Source organism: Pezoporus occidentalis, unplaced genomic scaffold, assembly GCF_034315485.1.
Source record: "Pezoporus occidentalis ecotype Australia unplaced genomic scaffold, CSIRO_AGI_Poc_V1 ctg18, whole genome shotgun sequence".
Taxonomy (NCBI): Eukaryota; Metazoa; Chordata; class Aves; order Psittaciformes; family Psittacidae; genus Pezoporus; species Pezoporus occidentalis.
In genome coordinates, this window is record NW_026913640.1 from 6,948,278 (window position 1) to 6,963,607 (window position 15,330).

Genomic DNA, 15,330 nt, shown 5'->3' on the forward strand with positions numbered 1-15,330 from the left:
GTCACTCCATTGGGCTATTGTGTTCTCCCTAAATTAGGTCTCTGTTTAACAGAGCTGAGAAAGCTCAGCAGAACAACCTTGGCAAAGCACATTTAAAAGAAGATTACAGGGAAAGACAGATTGTTGTGTGTTGTGTTTTAGACCAAATTGTGACAAACTTTCCTCACTGTGGTCATTAATTGCCTTTATCAGCAGCAGAGTAAATGCAACAGGAAGTGGCCTTTGGGAAGTGGCATACCATCTTCCTGCATAGGGGCAATGATGACTTTCACCGAGCAAATTAAGAAATTAATACAGTAGTTTAACCCAAGCAGTCCTTCGAGTGTTCTCCTTAGCAACGTGATTCATTTTCTGGAATGGTTTTTTCCATGCCAAGATGACAAAGGTCTTGAACTTGGAAAATCCCTTTCTATCTATTATTACTAGTTTTGTTGCAGATAAATGGAAATGGAAAAATCCTACATTAGTTTCACACAGTTTATGTATAAAACAGATGAAAATAATTAGCAGCTTATGTTAGTTTGATCTTGAATACACAAACATACTATTTCCCCCTCTTTTCTAAACTGAACAAACTGAGATCTTGATCCTGCTCCCAGTCAAGTCAGTGGGGGAGTTGCTTTTAACGTCCATAGATATATGACTCAGCTTAATTCCCCCTGTGGGACCTGTCAGTGTGTAAAGATTCCTTGGAGGTTAACTGCTTACAGGAGAGTCTCTGCCTGCGATGTAAAAGGAAGGCGCAAATTGCAGAACTGAAGCATTAGCCATGTATTGCAGCCTGGAGAAGACTGCCATTTAGAGCAAAGGGATCCCTTATTTCAGTGATTCTGCCTTCTAATAGTTAAATTTGATCACTCCTTTATTTATAGTATGTCTTAGAGAGTCACTTCCTTTGCCATCTTGCCCAATAGCTGTTAAAGTAGAAAAAATGTATTTATGTTTTCCCGAAATTTTTCCTTTTGGCTCTTTTGTATTCTCTTTACAGTACTTAAAAAAAAAAAAAATTAAAATAATAAATCACTACTTCAAAATAGACTTCTGAAAAGTATTTGTAAAAGAACCATGAATGAAATAGTAGAGCTGCCAGAGTGGAATTTCTAAATTACATAGAAAGAATAATTCTCATTTAGACTTTTCAGATTTAAGTGAGTGACATAGGAAGAATAACTCTCATTTAGACTTTTCAGATTTAAGTGAGTGACTTTATTACATAAATGTGCCCTTCACTATTCTGAGAAAGCAAAGAGATGTACCACTACCCATTAAAAGTTGGGGGAAGGGTTTTTCTTCATCATTAAAACTCTATATTCCTTCTTTCTTGTGAGATTTTTTGTAATCCTTTCTTACCTCTATTACACTTGGAATAATCCTTCTCATTCCTTGTCACATGTGCATTAAACCTCTCTAAATTACAGACTTAGAGCTTCTAGAACAAGCATTTCATTTCTGTTTCAGTAAGTGTGATGACCATTGTTGTATCATCATTAAAAATCCCATGCATGTACCAATCTGGAATTTATTCTTGGGGGTCTTTTCTTGACATATTACTGTACTTGGTCAACCATAACATGAAATGGTGGCACTGCCTCCCAGTTCTCTGCAGCCTTTGTTACTCATCTGGAGTCAAACTATTAGCCTGTAAATAACAGAGAAACATATGAAAGTGCTATGAATTTGTTCTTATTTACACTTTTTCAATCATTCTCAGTGGCAAATAACCTTTATCCTCTCAAGAAACAAAAAAGCTGAAGAAACTGCCAGTTCAAAAGTGCCTTTTTAAAATCACAAATTTGTATGACATTTTCCTTTTTTAAGATTGCAGAAAAGCCTTTATATAGGCAGGACTAACCTCCTGAAAGTTTGTTTTGTAACTTTGAAGAAACACTATGACTCATTTTTCTTCAGATATTGTAAGAAATTGGAAAGCGTTCAAGTTTATAGTGAGAAGAGTGATTTGCCTTCTTTCTTATGGCAGTGCTGTTGATAAATTTTGTCTTGCATCATTTTACTAAACCTTGGTGTGACAGCACCTGAATACTATATACACTTCCTAGCCATTAAAAACATAATATTCAGATTAAGAAAATTTTTGGGTAATTATGAGTCTCCAGAACAGAAAGTGAATCCTGTTCTCAGGCACACTCTTCAGTGTGCTGCGCCTGTGCTTTGCTAAATAGTCCGTGGAAGGACAGTCTCTGACTCAATGAAGCTGCGAGAGTTAGAAGAGGGTTTTTGCATACTACCAGTGTGCTAACAAGTCTGGAAGATTAAAAATGTAGTATTTACTTTTAGAAACTTTACAAATGTCTAATTGACTAAATACTGTTGTCTGTGTAATTGCAATTTTCTAGGTATTTCCTTTATTAAGTGACATTTAAAGAATATAACATACAATGCATTTTACCTATCTAAGGTGAGGTTTTTAGCAGGGCTTTCCATGGCAGTGAGGTTGGAACTAGATTATTTTAAGGTCCTTTCCAACCCTAACTATTCTATGATTCCATGAAATTAAGTTCTTGCAAGCATGTTTTTAGCCTGTTGGTACCTTCTTTCATAATTTCTATTTCTTCAAGACATTTTTAACATGCTGATGAGCTTCAAATATGTTTAAAAGAGATGTTCAGATCTCAAGTTTACCAGAATTTTTGAAGTTTCAGCAACACTGTTGGCTGGATAAAGGAGACACCCAAATTAGTCCTTCAGTTCAGCTCAACAGTTTTTTTCTGCTTTGTCTTTTTGTCCAGCTGGTGGATAGAGGACACAGGAAGATCTGGGGGGTTCCCTTCTCTGGGGGCTTGCGGATTTAAAAGGATGTGCAATGGATGAGGATGTGCAATGGATGAGTGCAATGGATATATATGGGATATTGATGGAAAGGACCATAGAGGAACATAGAAACACATTCATTGAAATTCAAATTTGAATAGTGCTGTCGGAATTTTTAAGTGACCAGCACAAACCCCTAGAGATATCAGGAAGCCTGTGAGACAGGTTTACAAGACTCATTACATGTGTTTTTAAAGTTAACTTCTGATACATTTCTTATCTCGTATAAATGAAATAATATTTCCCTTGGTCATTTTAGCACCTTCAGTGAGCCCCCCTTCCAAGACTCCCCTTCTCAAAGTCTGAAGCAGATACTTCTTGTCTGCACTGACTTGAGAACTTCCCCCCAAGCTAACACAGGCATGGTCCATAATGGACCCTCTCCACACAGTGTCAGTGTTTCCCATCTTAATCTCTGTTTATTTCTCCTCTGCTTCCCATGCTCAGCACTGTAAAGCAACCACTTTGCCTGATCATTTAACTCATTCTTTAAGACTTACTCCTTCCATGGGGTGTACCATAAAGCTGAGGCTAGCAGGACCTGGGCTGGTGTCAGGCTGTGCCTGTTGCTGCTGACAGCAGGAGCAGCCTGTGGTCACTCCCATAGTTACTTGCTACCTCATTTGACCTACATCCCTTAAGCCCATTTGTTTGCCTCGTCACCTAACTACACCTGGCCTTTGAGAGCAGGCCTACACTGCTCTCCAGAGAAGTAATTACAGCACGTACAGTCACACTGGTCTCAAAGGAGAGGCAGTGGGGCTGATGGCCTTTGTTACTTCTTCAGGGTGTCTGTGCCATGCACTCTGTGTTGCCCCATTTTAATTTTGCCTCTTGTCTCAAAAAATCTGCCTTATAATATATGAGCAGTGTTCAGATTGTGCATAAAATGTTGTTCTAAATATACTTTGCTGGGGTGAAAAAGGAATGACACATGATCAGAGGCTTTTTATTCAAATACCTTAGGTTTACTAGGAGGAGTAGTTATAGTGCATAAGGAAACTGACTATTTAACCTGCAGTTTATAGCTGGGAAAATAAACTCACAAAATCATTGAATAGGTTGGAAAAGGCCTTTATCAAGTCCAGCCATTACTGCAGGACTGCCAAGTTCACCACTAAGCCATGACACTTAAGGGTCTTATCCATGCATTTTCTGAACATTTCAAGGGATGGTGATTCTGCCACTTTCCTGGGCAGCCTGTTCCAATGCCTGACCCGCCCTTTTGGTGATATGCAGCCTAATCCTCAGCTGGTGCATGCTTGAGCACTGGTAAGAACTATCTGATGTGTCGGCCAGTGCTACATGGCAGGACTACAATGCGAAGCCTGTGCCATGACAAAAACAAGGGTGAGCGGCGCCCGCGTCCCTAGCAATGCATGGTGAGAGGTGAGGTGGCAGCACGGATGGCACCGGGAAGGTTCTAAACGCGATGACCCTTGGGTGGCCGGATGCCGCCAGCTGGGGCACCGCCGGCACACACAGGGCTGCCGCTCCTTCCCGCAGCCCTGACTGCGGCCCGGCGGGAATCCCTTCGGGGCGGGCGGAGCGGAGCGGACGCTGACCGGGGTACCCGGGGGTTCCCGCCCCTCCTCTCCCCGCCCCGCCGGGCCGGAGCTGCCCGCCCTCCGCTGCCATAGCGATGCGGGCGGCTCCGGGGACGGGCTGCGGCAGCGGCGTGCGCCGGCTCCCCCCAGGTAAGGCGCTGCTCCGGCAGCGGCAGCACCGCGGGGAAGTTGCTGTAGGCTCCGCGCTGCGAGCCGAGTCCTTCATTTCATTGCATTGTATTTGCTCTCCTGCATCTCCCGCTCCCTTTCTCAGGTGCAATTTCTCCCAAAGCCGCTTCCTCTGGGACCTTCTCTGCCGAGAGCAGTGTCTCGCTCTCATTATCGTTATTTACTCTTTTATATTTTTCCGCGTGGAAATTCGCCAGCGGTCCAAGATCACAAGGACAGGCCCTTGAAGTTTCAGTGCGCGGCGGACTTTTTGTCCGGCCCCGGTGCCGCGGCCCCGGCTCGGCGCTGTCCTGCCTTGCAGCCCGCCGGGCTCCCGCCGCGACCCCGTGAATGAGGGGGATTAAAAACAGCGCAGAGGGAGACTGCAGGCGTCTGCTGGAACGCAAGAAAATCCTTTTATCCCAGAGGGACGGAGGCTCGCAAAACTTGCTGAAGTGCACTCGGGAGGAGCAGACTTAAAACCAGTGGGTTCCGAACTCCTCGTTTCACGTGGTGGTCGGGGTTTGCTGTGCGGGGTCTGCTGCACCTCGGCCCGCTTGATACAGCCCGGCCGCGGTGAAGCCCCGGCAGGTTAACGCACCTCTTCTGGGGGCTCTGCCGCCGGTCCCCCGCTTTCCGGGGACCACCCACCACCCCCCGCTGTCCCTCGGAGCCCCTGCGGCCACCTGAGTGGAAAGAGACAAAGGGCCAGGGCTGCCTCTCCATCAAGCAGAACTGTGTGTCTTCCTCGTTTTGGGGTGGGGAGATATCCCTCGCCTCCTTCCCCCGGCAGTGGCAGGTTTGTGAGGATCCCACTGGCACTTGCAGAGAGAACCTTCATTTTTAAGATGGTGCCGGCTTTGGCCTGAGCATCCCTGTGTGTTGGACTAAGTGGTTTCCACGCGTTGGGCAGCATGGGGGTGAAAGCACCTGCCTGCCTGGCAGAGACTTGGCCAGGGCAGGGGCCACATGGCCGGTGGTCCCCACACACCGGAATGTGGTTTGGGCTGCTGGATCTCCCAGGCTCAGCCTCAGGGGGAGATCCCTTATGCAGCATGTCCCAGTCACAGAGACCGGTCAATTCCAAATTTGTTTTCATTGTGCTGTCATGACAGCATAGGCTGGCTTCTGGCTTTATGTACTTCTGAATCTTGTTTTCTTTGGCTGGGAGAAACACTTTCTATGCACTTGATGTAACTTTTAGGTTTACCTGCTAAGGCACAGACAAGACAGTTGAGCATCACGCAGCCTTCTGACAGCAGCAAGTGTAGGGAAAAATACTTAGGTTTGCCTGCTGTTTGAGGATTAGGTGGCACTTGATGGTTATGCTCAGTTCTTTGGGTGAAAACTCGTGTGTCTTGGGGCTCGGTGCTGAGCACAATAAGGAGGGAGACTGGATTGCTGTCGTTGGGGGTTTCTCTGTCTTAGGTGTGTCTGTGAATTGTATTTAGTGTTGTAAGGTAGGTGTGGTAGTCATACTGACTTTATTAGTTTATTAAGCATTATTGAGGACAAGTGCATATTTAAATTATTCTGGTCTCTTAAATTGCTAATGAATGCAATAATACTTTGAGGGTGTTATGAATGCCTTCTCTCCACTGCAACACACCTTTGTTCAGTGAGAAAGAACTCCTTTATTTCCTGTGTGCCTTTATTTCCTACAATAGGGATCAAACTTCTTTTAGTTGGGGACTTTGTAAGGAGATTTCTCTAACGGTTGCTTTTGTTTTCCTGGCGCAGGCAGTGCAGCCTGAGGGGCTCAGCTCACCCAGCCGATGGGAAAGCAAGACAAACCAAGGTGCAGCAGATGAAGGAGAGGCAGCAAGGTCATCTGGTGGAGACAGCAGTGTTGTTGCTTTGAGCTACCCGAGCCTCCATCTCCATGCGTACAGTGTCGAGAGCATGACAACGTTTCCAAATGGGTGTGGAAATGGCACCACCGTTACTTGTATAGTTATGGAGAATAAAGAACCCCACAACCAAACCACATGTGTCAGTCATAATGGGGGGTACAGCACCAGCAACAGTCATGAGGAGGAAATTCATGAGGATAAACTCAGTCCTTCCAAAATCATGCGCTTTTTCACCACCCCTCGGAAACGGGCGAACTCCAGTTCTGACAGGCCTCGCTCTCTGGTTTTGATGGGCAACACAGCCACATGGAATGCTTTGTCTTCCATCAGAAAAATGGGATCTTTCAAGAAGCTGAAATCTTCAGTTCTCCAAGGAATTCAAACAAGGGAAGGCTCAGACATGTTAAATGAGAATGGCGTTGGCAAACAGGGTTCAAACGGGGCAGTGGTGCGAGTTCAGACTAACAGGTATTCCTATTCGGGGCCTCTACAGGATTTCCAGAATGAGGTGGATGGTTTAGGTTCTGACTGCTCTGATGTGGAGGAGTGTGATGAGTCTTTCCTGAGGAACACTCACCGCTCACGCAGCATTCGGCGGGCTTATGGTGCTGGCCGCATCAACTTGCTAGATATGGATAAAGTTCAGAGTCATCACAACTGTACAAGGCCAATGTCGCCTGTCATCACAGAGCCAAAGATCTGTGAAATCTTGGTGAAAGACTCTGAAAACAACAGGGTCATTTATCGGAGAAGCAAAAGTTCGGATAACTTGAACTTCCTGAAAAAAAGCTCATTCAAACGGAAGTCCACCTCAAACCTTACTGACCTCAAGGTACCAAATGACAAACAGATGCCAACCAGGACTGTGAGTGATACTTCTGCTGACTTGGACAAAACCAGTGGGAACCCCGAGAGGAGATCCAAGCGGTGGAAGAGCCCTATCAGGGCAAAGGATTTTGACCGAGTTTTGAAACTGGTCAGTAACGTTACAGATGTTGCATGGAAGAAGGATGGCCCTAAGAACATGGCTCCTTCTCCCACCGAGCAGTCCCAGAGAACAAGGTCAAACAGCAGACTGCATGATGACTACTCCCGCAGGGTTTCCAGCAGCACAGATCATGACAGAAAGAGATGCACTTCCCCTGTATCTAGTCCAGACACTTCCTCACCTGCAACACCTTGTCTGCAAAGCCCTGCAGTTGCTCAGGATAGGAAGGTTGAAATTAATATAGCTGTTTCTGAAGAAAAAAGCCTTGGGACATCATCAGGTATCCCAGACTCTGACAGCTTATCACCCATGCTGAATGACATTAGTCCATTTCCCAATGAAGTGTTCTATTCAGACTCGGATGAACCAAAAGCTACCCAGCAGTTTACATACGAAACTGAAAACACTCATGTTCCAGTCAGGCCAACTACTCCAAAGCCTCAAAGTCCTACTGCAGAGAAGGTCAAGCACAATATGAATTTACAGTGTCCAAACCATCACAGCACATTGTCACTGAGCTCATCAGAGAGCGAGGAGAGAGTTGAGGTACCTGGGCTGAAGCTGAGCAGGAACCCTGTTTGCTTCCAGGACTTGGTGCAAACTGTGTACTATGATGATGGAAATGAAGACAGTGGCATAAGCAGCCACTCTCAGCTGAGCCTCAATTTAACCTCTGGTGCTGAAGAGAAAAAGGAAGAGGTAAGAAAGAATGCAAAATCCTGTAGAAGCTGTACATGTATCTATCAGGTTTTGTCTTTATTAATGCAAAACAATGCAAACAATGCAATATAACCTGACTACTAATACCTATTGCAGGTTGTTATTGCTAAAATATGCTGACAGCAATTATTTCCTTTAATATATTCTCTTTGGATGCTAACGTCAAATTATTCTTTTCTTTGTGCATTAATATCAAAGACAGTTTTGGCAGCAAAGCCATTCCTGTTTGTTTTCAAGGTCAGCTTGTTGCACCCTGCAGATACATCACCTTGTCATGTGGTCTTGTAGGATTTTACCAGCCTGCGCAGGGTCTGGCCGTGTTTCCTTCCAAGCTGAAAGGTCTCTGAAGTGTCTGAATGTTTTGAATTAGCATTGATTCGGTGCAAATAATTGGCTATGGAAGTCTTGAAGAACATGGTAATATTTGTAGAGCAGTGTGGCATGAAACATGCAGTAGAGAGATTTAAGCATTGGGGTGTCTCCAGTGTTTTCAGTGGGCAGTGATGGCTATGCTGAGGGTGAGCTGTTTGGTTATTTATTTGCCTGTAAGTTTCAAATGGCAATACTTTAGATGCTCAGCAGAGTGTGTTGCTACTAATGTTTTGGTGAAGATAGATATCAGCATTTCACTGCACCTAATGCATCATTTTATAGTCTCAGTAGATGAATAGGAAGAGGCTGCAGCACCTCTGAGGTAGGGTCATGTAATAACCTTGCCTAAAGCACAGTGCGAGCTGGCACTAGAGCAGTTGCAATGGTTTGGCAGTGTTGGTGAAGAGCTGTCAGACGTATCCTGCACCCGTTTGAAACGGTGCAGTTACTGAGCACCAGCGATGTGCAGTAATGTGGGTTTTGGGATGAAGCAACAGAGAGATGTTTGCTGCTCACTGGGAAAAATGCACTGGGGCAAAAATCCCTCTGGATTTGTATGAGTATGGAAGCCATTCACAGAATAAAGCTGGCATCTTTTAGGTCACCTCAGTTTGACTAAAAGTATCTGACACCTTAGGAATGGGGTAGACAAAGGCAATTGTTGCAGCTGTACAAACTTCAGCATTCCATGCTGTAAAGTCTTACAATGTCTGTGAAACTGTCTGACTTTTAAAAGCTTCTTATGGTTTTTGCAGTCTAACTGTAGATGGTTACAGAGCTTGTAAATATTGCCCTACTGGAGAAAAGCGAGTTTGTTTACTGTAGTGCTTGCAGCTATGGTAAGATTGGAAAAATAAACCCAGTGTATATAAATGCTGGGGCTTTGACGTTATTCCTCTTCTGGAGTCCCAGAATTGCCCCAGCCATCCATCTTTTTCAACACTCACTTAAGAGTGTGTGCAAGGAGATGCTTTCACACCACTGGAAGATGTGAGTGCACCAATGTGGACGTGTATCAGTTATATTTCTCAGGAACAAAACGGGAGGTAAGAATTAATGCTACTCATCTACCATCTAGTGGTGATCTGCGATCATGACTCAAGGGAAATTCAGCTGATCCCTCCCCTTGGCTTCAACAAACCAGTACAGTTTTTAAATGAATGTGTGCACTGGGTGGATAAAAGTTACTGCAGTTTTAGTTTTAACACCACATTGTGTTATTATCTAGCATGCAATTTAAACTTCTCTTTATATTATAAAGTATTTTAGGTTAATTGTGAGTGCCTTCTAGTGCTCATTTATGTTGTCTAAAACACGGAGTGTGCACTGGTGGCAGTCTGAGTGGTGAACAGGCGCTGGTGTGGGATGGAGCCCTGCAGGAGATGAAGGAAATGGTGGCCAGGGGATGGACTCTTTGGCTGTTGGGGCAGAAGTGAGGGACTGTAGCCCCATCCCTCTGCTGTGAGCAGTGCATGGAAGTACTCTGTTGTGAGCAGTGCATTCCCTGTGTATGGAAGAACAACTGCAGCCACCCAAATGGTGCAGCTGCATCCAGATGTCTCTTCAGATCCAAAACTCTGAAGTTTTGGAGGTGTTAGCTGTGGATTGGAAGCAGGAGCTGTGCAGGACAAGGTTTACTTCTGTCTTATCATGCAAGAGATGTGAATTCTTTCTTCTGTTTTTCCACTCCTGCTCCTCATCTATACGCAACCCTAAAGCTGTGTCACTCAGAGTGACCACAAAACAGGAAGAATGTTTCTCCCTGCTATTTCTTTGGGAGGCTGCTTGTTTCTTCCTCCTTTACAGCATGCTTCCTTCAGTGTGGAGGTAGCTTGATATCAAAGATACTTATGCCAGGTTATTTTTTATGTGGAGTTTATGCAGCCCACAGGCACTTTATGAACGCCACATACTCACACAGTGAGGTCACTGGGGTTTGAACTTTTGACTACAATTCATTTTCAACTCTACCTTATACCTCCACATTACAGAACTGTACCCACCCAGCAAGTAGTTCCTTTGACAGTCAAGTGCTTGGTTCATTCTCAACAAGCATTTGAGATGCCATTTGTATCACAGATTTTACAGACTTTGTCTGAACCTTAAATACACTGTGTTGACAGACAAATCTGCACTGTTTCCATGTCTCATGCATCTTCTTTTCTGTATGGTTTTCCTGTAAAAGCCAGTACATATTCCTGTACAGCCACTAAAATCTCTGTGGCTTACAGACATGTCTCCGTACAAAGCTTACAATGTGCTAAGTGGTCAGGCTCAAACGTGTTCTCCTTTCAGGACTGGCTGCTGTAGCTGGAAGCAAATCTGGTTTATTCCCTTACCCACTCATCTAGTAGATTAGTCAGCAAATGAAGCCTGTGGAACTTGGCCCACCTCTACACTTTCCCAAATGTGGAAACTAAACATTTCTATCTTGTGTTCCCCAAAGCTGCAGTGATGATTTTGCAGTATGCACACACAGGTGTCTATCACTTTACCTGAATCAATGTTTTGGGGATTTTTTTCCCTATGTGATTCAGTCTGGAGATCCTGTCACTTCGTCACTTTGTTGGCTTCACCAGAAGGCAAGATTTGGACTGGAGCAGGGGTGGTGTTTGGCCTTCTCGGTTGTTGGTCCTGCCAGAGGTGGCTTCCCAGGGAAGAGCTAATGAAGTGTAGCCTGGATCTGTGCCTCAGCACTTCTTAAGCTGCAGAGGCGTGAGTCACCAAAGCTCGTCTGTGACAGCCCATGCTTTTCCAGTCTCTATGCCACTGTCACATTCAATATGTTGCTTTTAAATACATCAGGAAATGATTAAGTACAAGTTTGTATTTGGCCTGTTTCGCATGGTCTTTACTTCCTTGAAGAGCCTCATGTCACTGTAAATAATGAAAGCTTAAACTCTTTGGTTTGGACTGGCATGTGTCAGCCACTAAGGCTGCCTGAACAAAACACTGCTGAATTTGTTGCAAAAAAGACAAATCAAGCTGTTTGACATTTCACCTAGTCTTTCACAAGCTCTTGGAGCAGCTGCTGTGTAAGTTGCCTTGCTGAGCATCTGGCTTTCCAGTACACCAGACTTGTTGTTACTTAAATACCTTATCTGCATGACTATAAGTGAATGATAAATTACAGTGAAGAGGTAACTCTGGTGTAATTAAGGTTGAGTCACATTTTGTTTGCAGACTGTATTTTAAGCTCTTTCAGGCCTGTCTGTTGACTCATTTGTATTTGTGCCACGTGAAAGCCGGTGATTCCAACTAATCCACATCACGCAGTCTACCAGTTGCTGGCAGAGTTGAGCTGGGTTGTCCCATATAGGTCTCTGGATATTGAGTGCCAATGGCTTAACTGGGGGGCCAGCTTATGGAGAAGAGGAACAGCGTCCTTACAGTGAAGGAACAGAGGGTGGTGGCTGGATGTGGTCATGCTCCATACCCACAGGGAGCATGCAGTAGCCAGGAGCTGAGAATGAGCATCCTTGGTACCCTACCACAAGCTCCCAAGTGCTGTGGGGCTGGGCATGAGCACACCTGCTGGGAGCAAGCTGGTTTCAGCTCTCCAATGCTTCTCTTTGGATTTATTCTCCTCTGGTTCATCCACATGCAATTTGGAGCGTGGCTTTATCTGTATAACTGAAAATGTGCTAAACAGGGAAGGATCATTAGGTAAAGTAAATAAGAGGAGAGCTTCTTAAACTGGGTTTACTCCTGTGCGGCTTATAATTTGGAGCAAGGGCTCAGCACTCTGGTTCTACTGGAACAGAGCAGCAGAGCGCTGCAACAGGCTCTCAACAGCATCTCTGTTTCATTTAACCAGAGTGACACTGGATTTACACTGAACTCTCTGAGCTGCTCTGCACAAGTCAGCATACATTTACAGAAGGTCTCCACAGTTGCTCAAAAACAAACTTCCAGCAGCACTTGCCCACAGCTAAACCAGAAACCACTGCGTAGTGCTGCAAACCCAAGCTGCAGAACTGATCACTGGAATGATGCAGAAGGGGTCCCCCAAAGGATACAAATATCTTCCTGTCTCAGCAAAAAACTTCCAAATCACTGCAGCAGAGCTTTCTGCTGTTCAGTATGTCCTGTAAGCGTTTGTTGCTGTATCTTCTATTAGGAAGAAGAAAAAACAAGGCAGTAGTGGCAGTAATCCGAATTCTACATCAGATTAAGTAGTGGACCGAGTAACTCTGTAGTGCTGAATAAAATTGGCCATTCTTGAAAACCATAGTGTAAAAGAGAAGTTACTGTCATCCATACAAAAGGGTCTGTGGATGCTGGAAGGGGGAGCTCAGGTGGGCTCCCACTGCAGTTAGCCTGGGGCAAGTTACTCCCTTTCCTTACTGCATTTGTGCTCCTCTGCCTTTCCAGAGTGACTGCTACTTGACTCTGCTGTAGCTCTCCTCTGACACCTCAGTAATACCCAGGTGTTGCTTACCCTGTGATCGGGATAATAGTACATGAGAGAGTGGAACAGTACTTCTGGCCATGTAATTTGGTTTTTACATTGAGCACGGTGTTGAGCTGTTAGCACTGAAAATCCATCTTAATGATAGGAGGTTGCAATGTCCAAATTGAGCAGGGACAGCTGCAGTTTCCTCTGAGCCACCTGTGTTTCCCCTTTCTGGCATCCGGAGGCAGCTGTGCTGCTTGTGGTACCAGGATGCTGAGTAGGATGCTATGGGAGGCTGGGAGACCAGCTGGGTGCTGGAGAAGACCAAGCACAGCAGTCCTGACTCTTCCTACTCCAAGATCAACCACAGCAGCCTCACCCTTACTCCATGTTCTAGGAAGTAATAGTTTGCAGAAGTACAGCTGCCTGAGGCAGTTCCACTCCATGCAAGCTGCAGTTTGTGACTGCTGCTAGGGCATGACAGTGGCTGGGCTTGGCCAGAGACAATAAGGTTTTGCTGTGGAAGGGCGGAGAGAGGGGGAAACCAGAGGACCTCTGCCTGCAGAGTCATTGAAGAGATGCAAAGGCCTATGGCTTTTTATGTTTTGCTTTGTTAGCATAAAGTTCCACTTTCAACCTGTGGTTATCATCTGGCTTTTGAGGTTTGCCAGCGGATATTACAAAGATAGCCTGGAAAAAGTTGCTTGTTTTGCCAAATAAAAGGAAACCGGATTTTTTTTTAGACCTGTTACTTAATCTGGGATGTTCTGAGTCAATTCAGAAATTCCTCACAGGTTTATTTAGGGATTATTAATGCTTATACATTTCCTAAAAAGAGGCGAGGGCATGCATACTCCTTTACTGTACACTTGCTGTTCTAGTTCAATAGTGAAGTGAACAGCGATAGCACTAGATCACCACCCAGCCATCCCCAAGTATCAGTCACTGGAAAACTAGTGGAAACAATCTCCTGGTTTTAGCAGGCTTGCATTTTTATATGACTGATGATTTGCAAAGCAAATGCATTTCCCTGCAAACTCCCATAGGTCAGTCGGAAATATGTTAACTGATTTGAGATGATGAAGGAAATCCTTGAGGCTGAAGAACAGATTTGATAGTCATGAGATCCGCTTGTCATTTCCAGTTCAGCCTTATGCTTCCTCTGTGACTTAACATGACTTAACTGCTTTGTGTCTGCTCCTTATCTGTGCACTGTGGATATTATGAAGGTGAACTGGTTAATCATGGTAAAAAGCATTATGCTTGTTGATTACGATAAGCAGACTTTCAAGGATCAGGTTGAATGAAGCGAACCTGCATTAAAAATGCCTTAGAAAAAGTATAGCTAAATTTTGTTTAGGTTTGTTATCTATATAGCCTGATCTTTTAATGTGGTTTTATAGGTATAATCTGTTAGAATACCACAATTGCTTTGGTGTCAACAAATCCCAAGAGTAGAATTATATAAATCTGTTTCCAATTTCTAAAACTTTCAAAATGAGTGTGTGTTACCACGGTAGTTTGTGTTGTTAATGGGGATTGATTTTACCCTATTACAAGGCACAGTAATGTAATTTTACTTTATTACAATGTGTAGCGTTTCCCACACCATTTCTAGGAGCTCATATTAGTACAGTACAGTGGTATTCCTTTGGGAGTCTCCCTTTGAAGCAGTGCTCTGCAAATGTTTAAATCGTAGGTAGGTCTGCCCAGTTTTGGGTGAGGGGAAGAAAAGTCAGATTATCCTGCTATAACATTTATAACGTGCAAGCAGCTAAAACGTATGTTGTATTACTTTGATTTCTTCTGCTTTGCTTGTTTGTATTGGTGTAAATGTGTATGTTCTTAAACAGGTTTTTTTTTCCGTTCTTTCAGTGGTCATTTTCTGTCTTGCAGACCACTGGTTGAATAGCACTGTGTATTCTAGGGACAGATAATCATTGCATTTATTTCAGGTCTTCTCAAAGGCTAATTAAAAAGAAAAGATGCTAGTAGCAGAGGGGGCAGAGGGATGTAAAAAGAGAAAGAAGTTAGTTTTTTTTTATTTAAAAAGCAATAGGTAAGTGAATTGGACTGCTTTAATAATTCTGGTTATTATTCTGACTGAATGATTGCTTTCTTCTACAGTAAAAGCAATCACTTACAGGGTAACTATTGCTGTGAAAGTATTGCTGGAAATTGGCAGCCTGTTGGATCAAGAGGGAATCACCAGGCTCTCATAACACTATAGGACCTTTTTAGAAAAATCCAGAAAGCAAGCAATGAATGTATTTTCTCTGGGAGGCTGTATTGTCTTTGGAGTCCCCTAATCTCTGTGTCTGTCATAACAATTTGCAACCAAAAATATTGATCATGTACCTGAAACATAAACCAAGCTTTTGACCTCAGTTAGTAGTGATGATAAATGAGCTTCAACTAATGCTTCCCCATGGCTATTTAGCAACAAGAAAAAGTGCA

General features: G+C 44.2%; 1 protein-coding gene across 6 annotated transcripts in view; it reads left to right on the top strand.

The window, feature by feature from the left end:
- SPATA13 (spermatogenesis associated 13) overlaps nucleotides 1-15,330 on the top strand; it is a 149,718-nt gene that overhangs the window by 98,869 nt on the left and 35,519 nt on the right. For 4 of the 6 annotated variants that reach the window (XM_062615180.1, XM_062615174.1, XM_062615177.1 and 1 more), the window contains exon 2: nucleotides 6,285-8,084. In XM_062615180.1, coding sequence (XP_062471164.1) covers nucleotides 6,285-8,084 — 1,800 coding nt within the window. Of the gene's footprint in view, nucleotides 1-4,393; nucleotides 4,527-5,845; nucleotides 5,867-6,284; nucleotides 8,085-15,330 lie in introns of those variants that run through there. The other 2 variants (XM_062615179.1, XM_062615175.1) reach the window with 2 other exon arrangements.